Genomic DNA, 16340 nt, shown 5'->3' on the forward strand with positions numbered 1-16340 from the left:
ATACTAGGTATACTTCTATTTATCAGTTCTTTCTTTGGAGGTAGATAACATCTTCCTTCATAGGTCCAATAGGTGAGCTTTTAGAAGTTCTGGTGGTTCAGTGTTCCTTTCCAAGTTAGATCTAGGACAAGGATGTTTATTCTGGACAGATATACGTGGTGTCAGGAGGACTGGGAATTTTTGTATTCCAGTGTTTGAGGCAGTGTGGCATAATGGGTAGAATGCCAGCTGTGGAATCAGGAAGACTGGTTCAGGCCTCCCCCCTATCACTTAGCAATGGTTTGACCACTGGTAATTAATGTAAGCTTTCAATCTCAGTTTCCTTATCTGTAAAACTGGGAGAGAGTAATAGCTGTAAGTATCCATCTCAGAGATCTGTTTTGAGACTCAAGTAAGATGGCATATGGAAAGCCCTTTGTAAACACTATAAAATGAGCTAGTGGGGGCGGAGCCAAGATGGCGGAGTAGAAAGACGCACATACACATAGCTCTGAATCCACAACCCATAGAATGGCTACAGGGAAGTAACTCACGGCGAATTCCGCACCCAGAGGCCACGGAACATTGGAGCGAGGGAGATTTCTGTTCCAGAGAGACCTGCAAACCTCTCGCGGGGGGGTCTTTCGCGCTGCAGACTGGGCGCCGGGACTGGGAGCTGAGTGCAGCCCTGCCGCGGCCGCGGCACCGAGAGGAAAAGATCCGAGCAGGCTTCACAGACAGGATCTCCAGCGGCCACGCGGGTCCCTCCACCCACAGAGGGATCTGCAAACCTCTCACAAAAGGTCCGTCGCGCTGCAGACACAAAGCCCAGCCCAGACCTGCTGCGGCCACGGCTGCGGCACCGAGAGAAACAGATCCGAGCAGGCTTCAGGGACGGGATCTCCAGCGGCCGCACAAGTCCCTCCACCCACAGGTGACAGGGGTGGGTGAGAGAGTCTCTTTGGCGGGTCGAGAGGGGAGTGGGGTGCCCCCATAATTCAGGCCCCCCCCGGGAGGTAGAAGCTGAGAGGTGGCTGCAGACAGGGGCTCCCCAAGCGGGCGGGAGCCTGAATCCATTGCGGAAGGTCTGTGCATAAACCCCCTGAGGGAACTGAGCCTGAGAGGTGGCCCTGACCCGACCTCAGCACCAGAACATAATCTCATACTGAATAGCAGCCCTGCCCCCGCCAAAAGCCCTGAGGCTGGAAGCAGCATTTGAATCTCAGACCACAAACACGGGCTGGGAGGATCAGGAGGTGAGGTGGGTGTGAGGAAAATATTCAGAGGTCAAGTCACTGGCTGGGAAAATGCCCAGAAAAGGGAAAAGAAATAAGACTATAGAAGGTTACTTTCTTGGCGAACAGGCATTTCCTCCCTTCCTTTCTGATGAGGAAGAACAATGCTTACCATCAGGCAAAGACACAGAAATCAAGGCTTCTGTGTCCCAGCCCACCCAATGGGCTCAGGCCATGGAAGAGCTCAAAAAGAATTTTGAAAATCAAGTTAGAGAGGTGGAGGAAAAGCTGGGAAGAGAAATGAGAGACATGAAGTCAAAGCATGAACAGCAGATCAGCTCCCTGCTAAGGGAGACCCAAAAAAATGTTGAAGAAATTAACACCTTGAAAACTAGCCTAACTCAATTGGCAAAAGAGGTTCAAAAAGCCAATGAGGAGAAGAATGCTTTCAAAAGCAGAATTAGCCAAATGGAAAAGGAGATTCAAAAGCTCACTGAAGAAAATAGTTCTTTCAAAATTAGAATGGCACAGATGGAGGCTAATGACTTTATGCAAAACCAAGAAATCACAGAACAAAGACAGAAGAATGGAAAAATGGAAGATAATGTGAAATATCTCATTGGAAAAACAACAGACTTGGAAAATAGATCCAGGAGAGACAATTTAAAAATTATGGGACTACCTGAAAGCTAGGATCAAAAGAAGAGCCTAGACATCATCTTTCATGAAATTATCAAGGAAAACTGCCCTGAGATTCTAGAACCAGAGGGCAAAATAAATATTCAAGGAATCCACAGAATACCGCCTGAAAGAGATCCAAAAAGAGAAACTCCTAGGAACATTGTGGCCAAATTCCAGAGTTCCCAGGTCAAGGAGAAAATACTGCAGGCAGCTAGAAAGAAACAATTCAAGTATTGTGGAAATACAATCAGGATAACACAAGATCTAGCAGCCTCTACATTAAGGGATCGAAGGGCATGGAACAGTATATTCCAGAAGTCAAAGGAACTAGGACTAAAACCAAGAATCACCTACCCAGCAAAACTGACTATAATACTTCAGGGGAAAAAATGGTCTTTCAATGAAATAGAGGATTTTCAAGTATTCTTGATGAAAAGACCAGAGCTGAAAAGAAAATTTGACTTTCAAACACAAGAATGAAGAGAACCATGAAAAGGTGAACAGCAAAGTGAAGTCATAAGGGACTTACTAAAGCTGAACTGTTTACATTCCTACATGGAAAGACAATATTTGTAACTCTTGAAACATTTCAGTATCTGGGTACTGGGTGGGATTACACATGCACACACGCTCACATACATAGAGACAGAGTGCACAGAGTGAATTGAATAGGATGGGATCATATCTTTAAAACAAAATGAAATCAAGCAGTGAGAGAGAAATATATTGGGAAGAGAAAGGGAGAAATTGAATGGGGCAAATTATCTCTCATAAAAGAGGCAATCAAAAGACTCATTAGTGGAGGGATAAAGAGGGGAGGTGAGAGAAAAACATGAAGTCTACTCTCATCACATTCCACTAAAGAAAAGAATAAAGTGCACACTCATTTTGGTAGGAAAACCTATCTCACAATACAGGAAAGTGGGGGATAAGGGGACAAGCAGGGTGGGGGGGATGATAGAAGGGAGGGCATGAGGAGGAGAGTGCAATTCGAGGTCGACACTCATGGGGAGGGATAGGATCAAAAGAGAATAGAAGTAATGGGGGACAGGATAGGATGGAGGGAAATATAGTTAGTCCTATACAACACAACTATTATGGAAGTCATTTGCAAAACTACACAGATATGGCCTATATTGAATTGCTTGCCTTCCAAAGGGAAGGGGTGGGGAGGGAGGGAGGAAGAGAAGTTGGAACTCAAAGTGTTAGGATCAACTGTCGAGTAATGTTCTTGCCACTAGGAAATAAGAAAAACAGGTAAAGGTGTATAGAAAGCTATCTGCCCCTACAGGACAAAAGAGAAGATGGAGACAAGGGCAGAGAGGGATGATAGAAGAGAGAGCAGATTGGTCATAGGGGCAATTAGAATGCTTGGTGTTTGGGGGGGGAGGGGATAAAAGGGGAGAAAATTTGTAACCCAAAATTTTGTGAAAATGAATGTTAAAAGTTAAATAAATAAATTTAATAATTAAAAATAAAAAATAAAAAAAAAATAAAAAAAAAAAGAAAAAAAAATATAAAATGAGCTAGTATAATTATGAGTGGACAGAGGTGACAAAGAAGGTGAAGGTAATCATTTCCTATGGCCCTGAGTCTGAGCACCTAGATTGTCTAAATAAGCCTGCTTGTGATTCTTGGGCCTTGCTCTCTCTTTGTAAGAGAAACTTCATTCACTATTAAAATGCCAATTAATTTAATCATTTATATTAAACTGAAAAAATGAATTTTTATAGTGATGTCCTGCTATTTTTCACAAAGACTTAAAACTCTTGTCAGAATATAACTTGAATATCTCTAGTCAAACTTTATATTTCCTACAATTTCATGTGGAGACTTAAAAGATCATTTTTCCCCTCATGGGATGCTGAATAGTTACTGTTTTCTAACCACTAAATCATGTGCCAAAGCTGGAAGATAGCTTTAAATATCCTGACAAAATTGTGTTATAAATATTAATAATGTATTAATATCAAATGTCAAAATGTTTTGTGATAAAAATTCAAGATTCTGACCAGATAATAATAATAATTAAGATAAATTCCCTGGGCTCCTCAAAGGCAAATTCATGTCAGACCCTGAAGAAGAGCTCTCTACGAATTTACTCATGGGGTAAATGTTTATCTGGGATCTGTGCAATTTTAGTGTTGCAAAGTGATTTCATTAATGGTTCTCTTGTGTCCTGCATTGAGCTAAAAACTGGTTTCCCACCAGTGGTTTAATTTAGTATAGGATAGTGACTAGTCTTCTGATTTCATTGGTACAGGGAACTCCTGGGTAAGGAAACCTGCTACCAATGCAGGTCAGCACATTCTATGCAACTTAAAGTCTCAGAAGGCAGTCTAGAGCATTCAGAGTTTAGGTGACTTGCTCAGGGTCACAAAGCCAGAAGGGTCGGAGGTTTGACTTTAACTTTTATTTTCCTGGCTTCACGACCTCATCCCTATTCACTGTGCCACAATGTCATGGAAAGCAATGGAAAAGCATTAAAGGCTCATCCTAGAGCCTCTAAAACTTCCGGAGCATTCATTTCCAGGGTTTCAGGTTAAGTTCAGATAGACTGCTGCAAACCCAGGAGTTCTCTTGCAAACTATGCCTAGCACAGGACCATACCTTCTTGTATTTTTAGGTGCACATCTCTGTCTGGTGTGTGGTCTGGAATAAAGTTGGAGCAGAACCAGCTATGGGTTCCATAAAGAACTCTAGAAAATGCAAAAGTGGCTTGGTGTCCAAATTATAACATTCTCTTTGTTGCTTTGGTATAGAGAAGTTTTAGTGAGAGACTACTGAAACTGCCTGTCACTGGAAGAAATCTGGTCCAGAGGACAGAATGGGAGTGGATAATGCAGAAAGAGAGAGAGATTTGGAGAAAACTGAACTGACCTACTGAAATACAAACTTTCTTAAGTATGGGAGCTCAGATTTAATCATGGGGTTGTCACACTATATGGACATTTAATAGAATTCTTTAAAATGATAAAATAATGCATGAAAATTGCTTTGTAAATCTCAGTGCTATATACATGTCAACTAATTTCATTTAATGTATTGAATAAATTACTAAAGTATTATCAGGTATAATAATTATTAATATTGTTAATAATATGTTGACTTACCGCAGTCATGGACTTTGGCTGTTTTTCTAAACCTTTTGTTCTGTAAGAGATAGAAAGGCAAATCACAAAGGGAATATAATGGAAATTTTGACCATCACAATGCCTTGCTGTAGTAGGTCCTTAGTAAATGATGTTGAATTGAACTGATTCATCTGTTAAACTTTTTTTCTCACTTTCAAGGAAACATTCAGCATCCTATTATAAAAACACAACTTTAAATGACTAAGATAAAAAGTTTTCCTGAATAATATGTGGGCTCGTATCACTGAAGTGAAGTACCAATATTGAATTAGATTATCTTCACAAGTTTAGACCTTTCTGCAGATTTTTCTTAGGAAATGAGTAAAAGCTAAAAATCTAAGACTGTTTAAGCATTTTCCTATAATCTGCCACCCACATTTATTATCCATGTCCCATCTACTATGAGGCTATGTCCCATCTATTACAAGGCTTTTAGGATCGGGTCACAGAAGCAGTGTTACAGAAATATTACAACTCATGAACCAGGTATAGTCCAAAATCTTGATCACTATTACTGTTTTCTTAAGACAATTAGGTATCTTCTGGATTTTTTGTTCTTTTTTTTCGGAGAGGGGAGCTAATCTTATACACTGTCTGTTTAGTATTATTTTAGTGTCCCCTTCATGAATCACTCCCTACACTCATTCTCCAAGGTTGAGGGTAGTTGCTACCTCAAAGTTTAAAGGTACTCTATGGGTCTGTATTTCTAAAACTATAGTTTTATAGTTTTAAATAAATATATATTTATATAGTTTTATGGTTTTAAATATATATATAGTTTTATGGTTTTAAATATATATATATAATTTTATGGTTTTAAATATATATATGTATATATATAGTTTTATAGTTTTTCATAAGCCCCGCTGATCTGTTTCCTTTTAAAAATCCGCAGAAACAATTAGTTAAAAACAAAGGCATTTACTGAGATGGTACCATAAGAACAACAGTAACACAACATTCCCCCTGTAAACTTGAAGCACACTCTATTTTAACTGAGAGGAGGGGTGGGCACACACTTAGAGTACACTGATGGTAAGGAATATGTGCTGTTAAGACGTCTGGCACTGCAGGGCCCTGATGTCCTTTCTTTTATGGTGAATTCATGCCTCACTCCTTTGGCACAGTACATTTACTGGGGAGATCATTCAGCTGGATTCCCAAGGCCCGTTTCCCATAGCTTGATTCCTGACTGTCAGATCTAGTTCTCTCTTGAATTCATAGTTATCTGTCTTCTCTACTGACAAAGGTCACATTCCCTGGAGGTATCTTCACTAATTGTCCTTCTGTCTACTGGGTGAAGGGTGTTCTACTGGGCAAGTAGCTCTAATGCAGAGGTTTTTAACCTAGGGTCTGGAACCTTTTTAAAAAATATAACTACATTTCAATATAATTAGTTTTCTTTATAATCCTACATATTTTATGCATTTAAAAGCATTATTCTGAGAAGAGGCCCATAGGCTTTGCAGATTGTCAAAGGAGTCTGTTTATTTGGCCCCATGGCATGGATTACAGCAAATACCTGAGTTTGAAAAATTTCCCAAAAAAATTGGTATGCAGCGAAATGATACAATGATGAGCTTTATATTGTTACATGGTATAGCAAACAGGCAAACAAAGAACATATGCAATATTTATATGGAAATATAAATAGATTATTCTCACAGAAGCAAAAAACTTACCCAGTGTGAAGGAGTGGGAGACATGTCATGGAAGAAACATGCTGAAAACTGGGGTTCAGGTGGCAATTACATATGCTAAGAATGGGCTTGGTTGAGAACAGGCAATTGGTACCAGATGTAGGAATGGGTATTTCTAATTAGATCCAGATATGGTAGAAAAGTTCTTAGGGCCACTTATTGATACCAGGCTTGAGTGAAGCACAGAGAGGAGAAGTTTCTTTATTGACACACAAACTAGTAGGAAGACTATCTAAGGCAGCCACAGGAAAATGACTAAAGGTCCCTACAATAGGTCAAGAGTCCATCTAATCCAAAAGCTGAAAGTCTTACTGCCTAAAACACAGTTAACAATGAAAAAATACAAACTGTCTATTTTGCCCCCATGCTTCTATAGGCACTAGAACCATTTAACCTAAGTGACTCCATGTTAGAATCTTATCATTATACGATGACATCAAACTGTAGCTATAACACCATACAAAAATATCAAGTTTATAATTATCACAGGGTCCGTAACATAAACATGTTGAGAATCCTTGCTTTGATGGAAAAGCACCATGGTTAATGTTGGGGTCAGAGAGGGAGGAGACAGAAGAAAGCAAAGAGAGATCCTCTCTCAAGAGCTAGCTGGCTTCTTCATAGCTGGCTTTCCTTTGGACTCCCAGGGATCAGACTCCTGGTTTTACCATCTCCAGAGCTTGCAGGATATCTTTCTGAAGGCCACTTAGTTTGTGGCCAGTGTTCAGTGGCAAGCTGCCCTTTCACACTTCAGAACAGATAACGGGGTAGTGAGATGATGTTTTTGTACTTTAACATGTTAACGCTTTGTCTCTTTTCTGCTCCTTCAGTGATTTCATCAGCTAGACTGGGGAGGAAATCATTCTATCAGAATATCCCAACCAATTTCTTCTAATTACATTATGAATTGATTTATAGAATTGTAGGGTACCTTAAAAGGTCTCAGGACCATAGACTTCAAGTTTGAACTTTAGATGTGATCTAGTCCAACCCCATCTTTTATAAATGAGGAAATAAGCCGTGATAAATAACAGGTCACGTAGGTAGTGACAGAATTGTGTTTTGAACCTGGATCTTCTCACCTCAAATCAGTGCTTTAGTATTCTTTCATGTTTTAGGCAGGATTAAATCTCTGCAAACCAACCCAGATATGAAAGTCTGTTCCACTTTTAAAAATTTCTAGAGCAAAAGATTATACAACTTGCCCTAGCAAGTTATCTTATATAAGTTATCTTATGTTGAAAAAAAAAGTTTAGAAAGATCCTGACACATATTTTGGGGAGTATAAATGGGATTCCTATAAGTACATTTTTGGACATGACCAATATAAGGCCCCACTCAATTCTAGGATTCTGATTATATAAACCCTGCCAGTGCAGAGGGACAGGTTTTCTCCTCAGTCTTCCCCTTTGAGCTTTATAGGAACAAACAGGAAAAATCAGGTGAGAAAAATAAGAATTATTTTATCTTGATAATGTGAAAATAGTGTTGGATTTGAAAACAGAGGTCCTAGGTTCAAGTTTCACTTCCATTGCTTAATAGTCACTTGACTTTGGGCAAATTTTGGTCCTTCTTGGCCTCAATTTCTTCAACTACAAAATGAGAGGATTGGATTAGCCGATATGTAATATCTCTAAATCTATGGAACTCTAGGTACCTAAGAAAATGAGATTTAATCTTTTATGTCAAAACCACATCACAAAATATGTTGCTATCTATTAATCTATTTTCTATAGACAGATTTAGCTCATAATCTCTGCAATCTCCCATTGTTAAGGTTATCTTTTTTATTTGACACAAATGGAAAGCTCACCTTAAATTTGAGGTTTGCACTTTAGGCTTCTTGATGAAATCTTCCAACTGTCTGTTTCTCTTTTCCAGACTAAAAAAAAAAATGAACTTTTGTTAGGTGAAATTGTGTTTCCATATGATGTTTTGTTAGAGAAGTAAAGAATATTTTTATATGGCACTTCCTCCCATAAAGGAAATACATGTGAATAAATATTAGATATAGATGAATACAATATGAATACATACGCATATGAACCGTTGTTTATATTTATGAATACATACGCATATATCCTTTTACATTTTGTACTTCTCATGTGGCAGGTAAAGTAACTGAAGAACTATGGACAGAGTTTCACAATATCGTGCAGGAGTAAGCAACAGAAAAACGTTCTACAGAAAACAGGGGCAAGAGAGCAAAATGGCTAATGAGGTTTTATACAAATAGTTAAGGAAGGAAGGAAGGAAAGCCAGAGGTAAAGGAGAATGGGGAAGATATGCCCAACCTGATACAGAACTCTAGAGAATAACTCTTAAGCGAGCATGATACTAAGACAGTGTTGTGGTCAGTGTATACATTGTTTCCTTGGTTCTGCTTACTTTATCCTGTACATACAAGTTAGGCATAGGGGATGGCTTGTGGAAAGGCTTAGAAACTTAGTGCATCAACACCAGAAGTCCTTCTGGTATGAGGCAAAAAAGATACCTGATCAAAAAAAAAAAAAAGACAGAGAATGCCTTACACCCCCAGAACACACCAAGGCAGATCATGAAGTCCTTTACATATTGAATCCTTACATATTGACTCAAGAAAAAGGTTTCTCTTCATTGCCTACTCAGTATGAAAAACAAAGTGAGAGAACTTTCCAGGCCTTGGCTGCTCCCCACCAGGGGTACACTGTAAGGTGGGGTCATCTGGCAGTCAGTGGCCCAGAGGGATGGGAGAGGAGAGAGGTCTTAAGAGGGGAAGTCATCAGAGCAGGGCAGTTGACCCGTGGGTCAGGAAGGCAGCAGTTGTGGCCAATACTCCTGACAAAGGCCTCCATTTCTCTTCCCTTTTGAAACTGTTGTCTGTAGTCAGTTTATAAAAGATAAGCAAGGCAAGACTTCTGGACTGGGGTTCTGAAACTAGACCTTATACTACTGTGTTAAGAGGGAGGAGAAAAAGAACACTGGGGGGAAAATCTGCAGCAGAAAACTGAAGGCCTGGGGAGTCAGGGTGGTGATCCAATTGTCATTGCCTATCTGTATCCACCTCACTATGCTGTGTTTTCCAAGAGAGTGGGCTGCATTATGAGCTGCTGGAAGAGCTATGGCCCAGCACACGTGTAGGGCTGGACAGGGATGTTGCTGTGGCACAAGCTAACAGCTCCATGCTGACAACATTCTCTGAACCCGGTTCTTTTCTTTCAAGAGGCCTGTGCAAAAGTCTCATGGCTCTGGTATTCAGATCTTGCTATGCCCTGACATGCCTATAAAATGGATGGATTGGGGCATATCATGTTATATTGCCTGGCCCCCAACCTCTGTACACAGGTAGAATCAGGTCATGTCAAAGGCGACTTTATGAACTCCATATTAACTTTTCCTTGTCAACAAGGCCCAGCTTAGTCTTTTTGGAATCAGGGCTTTCTGGACATGCTGCTATGGGTCTACATAGAGCTTCAGCTAGTGCCCTGGAAGATCCACATTCTATATTCTGAAACCCTTGGCAGGATCAGTTAAAATAAACAAACTTTTACTGATGCTTTTGATTTTATAATATAGTCATTTCCAGGTACACAACCTTCTCTCCACCTCTGAACAATGTACCTTCCCTGGTAACAAAGGAAAACAATTGAGGAAAACCAACCTATGTAGTGGTTGTATCTGACAGTCTATGTAATATTTTACGCATAGTCCTCCAACTATCTACCAAAAGGGGGATGGTGTGCTTCATTTTCTGTTTTTTGGAACCAAAGTGATCATTACAGTTATTCAGTTCAGCTTCCTTTTAGTGTTATTTTCATTGACATTATCATAAGCATTGTATATATTATTCTCCTGGTTCTATCTAACATCACTACATCAATTCGTACAAGTCATCTCATGTTTCTTTGAATTCCTCCTCTTCGTTGTTTCTTTCAGTGCCCTCCGATTGTAACCATGAAACCAGTGCAGATGCCCAGCAATCATGATATGACAGAGGGTGGCAAAGACAATACAACACCGAGAGGAGAGCAGGGATGCACTGCCTGACCCAACGTCCAACAGAGGGGGATGCAACATTGCCATCAGAGGATATTGGCAGCCCTGCCACACAGTAGGTGTGCATTGCCCTGGCCATTTATACTCCATATATATGCCCTGGTCATATGAGTTCCTGGCATGTGTCCTTTTCTGTATATTCCCAAGCTACATTCTTCCCATGTGCTTATCCTGGTCACCAGAATTCTCTGTTCCCTGCCCCACTGGAATTATGGTAGGTAACTTGTGGGAGAGATACCCCATGCATGCATAAAGTAATCCCATTTGTATTGTCCATCTCTTACTCTCTGTTGGGCTTCAGCTCTTTAGCCTCTTTAGGGCTACCTGTTATTCTGCTGTCATCTCTGCTAAGGTTGCAGTAGCTAATAAGCCTTTTCCCACCAGAAGACTACACCCAGCCAGGGGACCAGCAAAAGCTAGCAGAATACTCCAGTCTGAAATTGTCTATTTTGATTTTTTATTTTTTTAATTTTTTTCTGCTGGTCCTGAATTAGACAACTCTCTGACTTAGGGTTAGACAATTTCTTTAATACCTGTCAAAGTCCCTTCTTGCCAGTCTGCATCCTCAAAACCCATTTTGGGATTCCACTCAACCCCCCTCCCCCTCTTCTCTCTCCCTTAACCACAGAAGCAGTAAGGGGCTGTGATGAAAATCTCCCCCACAGGATTGATATACAGATGAATCTAGTGATAAGAACAGAAGGTCAAAGCAAAGTCACTGGCTGTTCCACATTTCCTGCCATTACTGACCCATCTGTCAACAACAAAAGCACTGAGTCTTGTGAAACATTCCATCTAGTATTCCTACACTTGAATGGTCTCTTCTGAGCCTGAGGTAGACCACAGTCCTATTCTAAGATATGGTGCATTTTCTCTTTTAAAGAGAGTCAGAAAACTAATTCAGCAGCAATTGAATGATCTAAAGGTATTAATGACTACTTAAAACTGTAAAACTTAAATAAATTTGTTTTGTCAACTTACTGTGCAATCTGGAAGTGAGACATCTCAAGCCTTTGGTCAGCACACTCAATGATCTCCTCATATGATGTTACCTTTAATAAAATAAAAGCTTAATATTAAAAAAACCCAAGTCAAAGGTAGTAGAAATTTAGGCAGACTTAGAAAGATACCTAAAGGCAAACACTTTTGTTGGTTGATAATTGTTAATTTGGTTATCATAGTTTGTTGAATGCTAAGGATATTTTGTAAAATTTATCTGTTTTAGTTGATTGTGTTTGTTGATGGTTAAAAAATAAATTAATGGATTTCCTGCTGGATCCTAGCAACCATTTCTAGAAAAAGTATTAACAAAGAGGTTTGGGGTATATTTAAACATCTGTGGGTATGGTTTGAACATGTACCTCCTCCTCACTCTCCCTTCCATTATTTTTTTTCTCTATATCACACTGCTAGTTATAGGATTTGGACTCTGGTATTTGCTTACAGTCATTGTCTGCCTCAGATCTGGCGCTTTGGTCACAGGATCACAGACTTTTAGTGAGGAAGAAACTTCAGAGGTCATCACTTAGCCTAACCCATATGTTGACAGAAATCCTCTCTGTCTCTACCAAATGGTAATCCAACCTCTGAAGGCCTCTGGTGATAGGCACTCCACTGCCTTCCCAGTGAGTCCAGTCCATTTTTGAGACAGCTCTAATTGCTAGGGAGTTTTTTTCTTACAGTGGGCTGAAATCTGTCTCTTTTTGGCATTCCTTTTATTGTCCCTAGTTTACCCAGTCATTCAACAAACAATAAGTGCCTGACACATGACAGACAGATACTGGAGGGGTAAAGACAAAAAACCTCCCAAATTGTCTCTGCTCTCAGGGAGTTTCCATTCTATTTGGACAAACAACACGTACGTAGAAAATGAAATTTTAAAATATACAAAGTAGCTTTCTTGTGCAGGGAGGGAACCACTTAAGCTGGACTCTGAAGAAAGCTAAAGATTTTGTGAAGGAGAGGTGAGGAGGACATGTATTCCAGGCCTGGGAAATAGCTCATGTAAAAGCACTACAGCTGGGACAAATTAAAAAACAAATAGCCTGGTCATAAGCATAGTGAAATTTGATGTAACTAGATGGACTACCAAGATGAATTCTCAAGCTACAAGGTAAATTATTTGCAGGGTATTTTTTTCTTTTTTGCGTGGTACACCTGCATAGTGGCAACTCATACTAATATCTTAAAGGATTCAAAGCTTTATGAGCCGGACTCCTGAAGAATCCTATTCTTTTAGTATTTATGAAATTTCCACTAATAGAGAGGGGGAAACACTACAAAGGACACCAATGAGGAAAATATTATTGCAAGAATCTGGAAGAGAAGTGATGAGCACCTAAACTACAGAGGTAGTTGTGGGAGTACAGGGAAGGGTACAGCTATAAGATATACTGTGGAGATAGAATTTGTAATCAACTAATTGTGAAGGGTAAGCAGGGGGAGGGGGGAAGAGTCCCAGATAATCTAAGGTTGCAAACCTAAGGGAACTGGAAGGATGGTGGCATCCTCAATAGAAATAGAGAAGTTAGGAATAGAGGAAGGTTTGAGAGAGGAGGGTAGAGAAGATAATTATGAACTCTAGATTCAAGAATGAGTCTAATCTCCCTTTCATGTCCAGACTTCAGATCATAGAATCTCAGAGATGCAAAGGCCCTGAGGTACTTCAAAACAGCCATTACACTACCCCTTGTTTTCTCCATGCTAAAACATTCCCATTTCTTCTACTCAGACCTCGTGGAATTGTCTCCATCCCACTCACCACTCTAGTTATCCTCCCCAGGATGTGTTCTAACATTTTTTCTAACTTTTCATTGCTGTTTCTAAAATGTGGTACCCACAACTAAACATAATACTCTAGATGTACTGTAGGACTATCATCTCCCTTGTTCTGAACATCTGGTCTCCTTTAAAGCAGCCTAAGAATGCATTAGCTTTGTTTCTTGCAATATTGCATTGGATGGGCAGGCATGGATAATCTGTATAATTGAAGGGAACTCCCAAATAGTTCATTTGAGTATCAGAATATGTTGCACTGTTGATTTATGTTGAGCTCCCAATGATTCCCAGATGATTTTCAAAAAGATTATCCCTTAGCTTGATTGATCCCTGATCCACTGATCCTCCAAACAAGTTTGTGAGATGGGATCAGGACTTCTTAAGATCCCTTGAATGACTAGGAAGGCTTCAACCTGGGGAATTTCTTCAAACCAGTTACAATCATACCAATTACAAAACAGTAACAAAAGGTGATAATCTAGCTCATAGGAGAGATTACCAGTAATATTCCTAAAATAGGCCCCTTTTTGAAGAGTTCCTTAGAGATAAAAAAAGAAAAAACTGGGCCCAGAGAGCCTAAGTGAGTTAGCCATGGTCACAGTGATAATAATAATGATAGCTAAGATTTATATACCACCTACTATAGGTGAAACACTTGTACTTTACAAATATTATCTCATTTGATCCTTACAACAACCCTGAAGGGTAGGTGTTATTATTGTTCCTGGTAGAACCAGTCATTGAACCTGGAGGTCTTTGGACCACTTTTTCTACTACTGCAAACTCTCTCCTGACCATAAAAAACTAACTTCTCTGCATCTAAGTTTAGGAGACCTCTTTGTGCTATTTCGTGATTAATCCCTGCTCCACTGATCCTCCAAACAGGTTTGTGGGATGGGATCAGGATATCTCAGGATTCCTTAAATGACTAGGAAGGCTTCAACCTGGGGAATTTCTTCAAACCTGTTACAATCATACAAGTTACAAAAGAGTTGGATGACAGTTCAGCTCACAGGAGATTATCAGTAATTTCCCCAAGAGAGACCCCTTTTTGAAGAGTTTCTGGAGAAATTCTAGCAAACTTTTAAGAAAACTCCTCCAAAATGAAGATGACAAGTGGTGGAACAGAAAGCTTTTGAAAAGTTACTGGCCTGGAACAAGCTGGCATACTTTGTTCAGTTTGTAGAAGACTTGGTCAATCCACTCTGGAATGAACTCATGTGGGTAGAAGTTGGACAAAGCTGATTCAGAATATCAGTGGACTGAAGGCCATCTCTGGCCTTTCAGAAGTAAATGACTGGTTGAGAAAGCAATGTCTAAAAATAAGATTTGGAATGATAGCCTTCTGGAAAGGACACAGCATACCTGCCAAAGGCTGTTAGAATGTATTTTCCTGAAGTCTTGCCAATTTTGTTTAAAAAAATTTAAACTTAAAAAAGAGGGAGAGGAAGAAAACTGGTTACATATGTCAACCAAGGTGCATACTACAGATCGTTGTTCATTCTTCGTGTTTGAAAAGGACCAATGACATCAGGAGGGGGATGTCTTGACTTGCAAGTGAATTGGACTAAAGGGAGTCAGAGCTGTGCAAAGTTATCAGGCTTCCCTTCTCCTCCAGAGTCACTGGAGTCTAGTGGCAAGACATAGGTCAAGATGATTGCTGATAGTCCAAAAATAACACAGAGAAGCAACAGTGGAAGAAGAGCATTATACCAGAAGTCTACAGAGATAAAATTTAAGAATGGAGATAATAATAAAATCAAACTTACAGTCTCAGATATCTATAGGAAATTTCATAAAGTATATAAGTAACAAGCAAGGTGAAGCATATCTCAAAGGCACATGACTGAATAGGTACTGCTATGATTTGGAGAGATAAGATCCATGACTAGAACATGGCACTGTAAGAGTATAACTTATTTAAAAGGAATAGAATAGGTAAATGGTAGAACAGAAGACAGATAATGATGGATGGATGTATATGCATTTTATGTGTGTGTGTGTGTGTATGTGTGTGTGTGTCCGTATTACATCTCTCCAGGACAGACCCCTTTTTTTGGATAGTTCCTGGAGGAATTCTAGCAAATTTTGGACAAACTCCTCCAGACTGATGGGTAGACTAGGTCATTTTGTCTTAGATACTTAGTCAATACTGGCCTGAAACAAGCTGGTCAGTAATGGCCATTACACAGACACACATACAGATATGTATGGTTGACTATATATGTGTGGGTGTGTATGCCTATAATGTATATATGTATACATGCATGTACATACATCTAAGAGTCATAGAGATATGTATAAGGCTCAGAGAAGTTAACTTGTTCATGTTCATGCAGATCATATCAGTAATGGGACTTGAACCTAATTCTTATTGACTCCAAGTTTATCACGTTATTACTTCACTATGCCCTTCTCTAGAACTATGTATTAAAAAGGTACACTTGTATTCTGGAATCCAAAAACCAGAAGGGGGAAGGTGACAAGAATTTGGGTGAAGATCAGTGGAGAAAGAAACAGAAGAAATATTATCTTTGGAATTCACAACAGGATTTCCTGGACAGGAAAAAGACATCTATGAGGAGCTTGGGAAACAGACTATAAGCTTGACTCAGAGGCATGATGGGGTACCTCAGTTATCCAAGCAGTTCTGGGGCTCTGTCCCAAACAGAGCAGACTATAAATTCTTGGCTTTCCATAATGATAATTTGATCATTCAAAAGTTGAAGTAACAAATAAGGGTGACTTCTAGTCTGGATATGATTCTCACTAAAAAATAGAATTTGTCTGCTATAGTG

At 39.6% G+C, this 16340-nt stretch overlaps 1 protein-coding gene and 1 long non-coding RNA gene across 7 annotated transcripts in view; one reads left to right on the forward strand and one right to left on the reverse strand.

The window, feature by feature from the left end:
- Positions 1–16340, forward strand: part of LOC140500809 (uncharacterized) — a 58290-nt gene that overhangs the window by 23521 nt on the left and 18429 nt on the right. The window contains exon 2 of the long non-coding RNA XR_011965895.1: positions 10645–10823. This is a non-coding gene — a long non-coding RNA (uncharacterized lncRNA). The remainder of the gene's footprint in view (positions 1–10644; positions 10824–16340) is intronic.
- Positions 1–16340, reverse strand: part of CAGE1 (cancer antigen 1) — a 92762-nt gene that overhangs the window by 3251 nt on the left and 73171 nt on the right. For all 6 annotated transcript variants that reach the window (XM_072603754.1, XM_072603753.1, XM_072603751.1 and 3 more), the window contains 3 exons: positions 11746–11816; positions 8543–8611; positions 5009–5048 (listed from right to left, as the gene is read on the reverse strand). In XM_072603754.1, the coding sequence (XP_072459855.1) occupies positions 5009–5048; positions 8543–8611; positions 11746–11816 (180 nt within the window). The remainder of the gene's footprint in view (positions 1–5008; positions 5049–8542; positions 8612–11745; positions 11817–16340) is intronic.

This window comes from Notamacropus eugenii, chromosome 4 (genome assembly GCF_028372415.1).
Source record: "Notamacropus eugenii isolate mMacEug1 chromosome 4, mMacEug1.pri_v2, whole genome shotgun sequence".
In the NCBI taxonomy this organism is placed as follows: Eukaryota; Metazoa; Chordata; class Mammalia; order Diprotodontia; family Macropodidae; genus Notamacropus; species Notamacropus eugenii.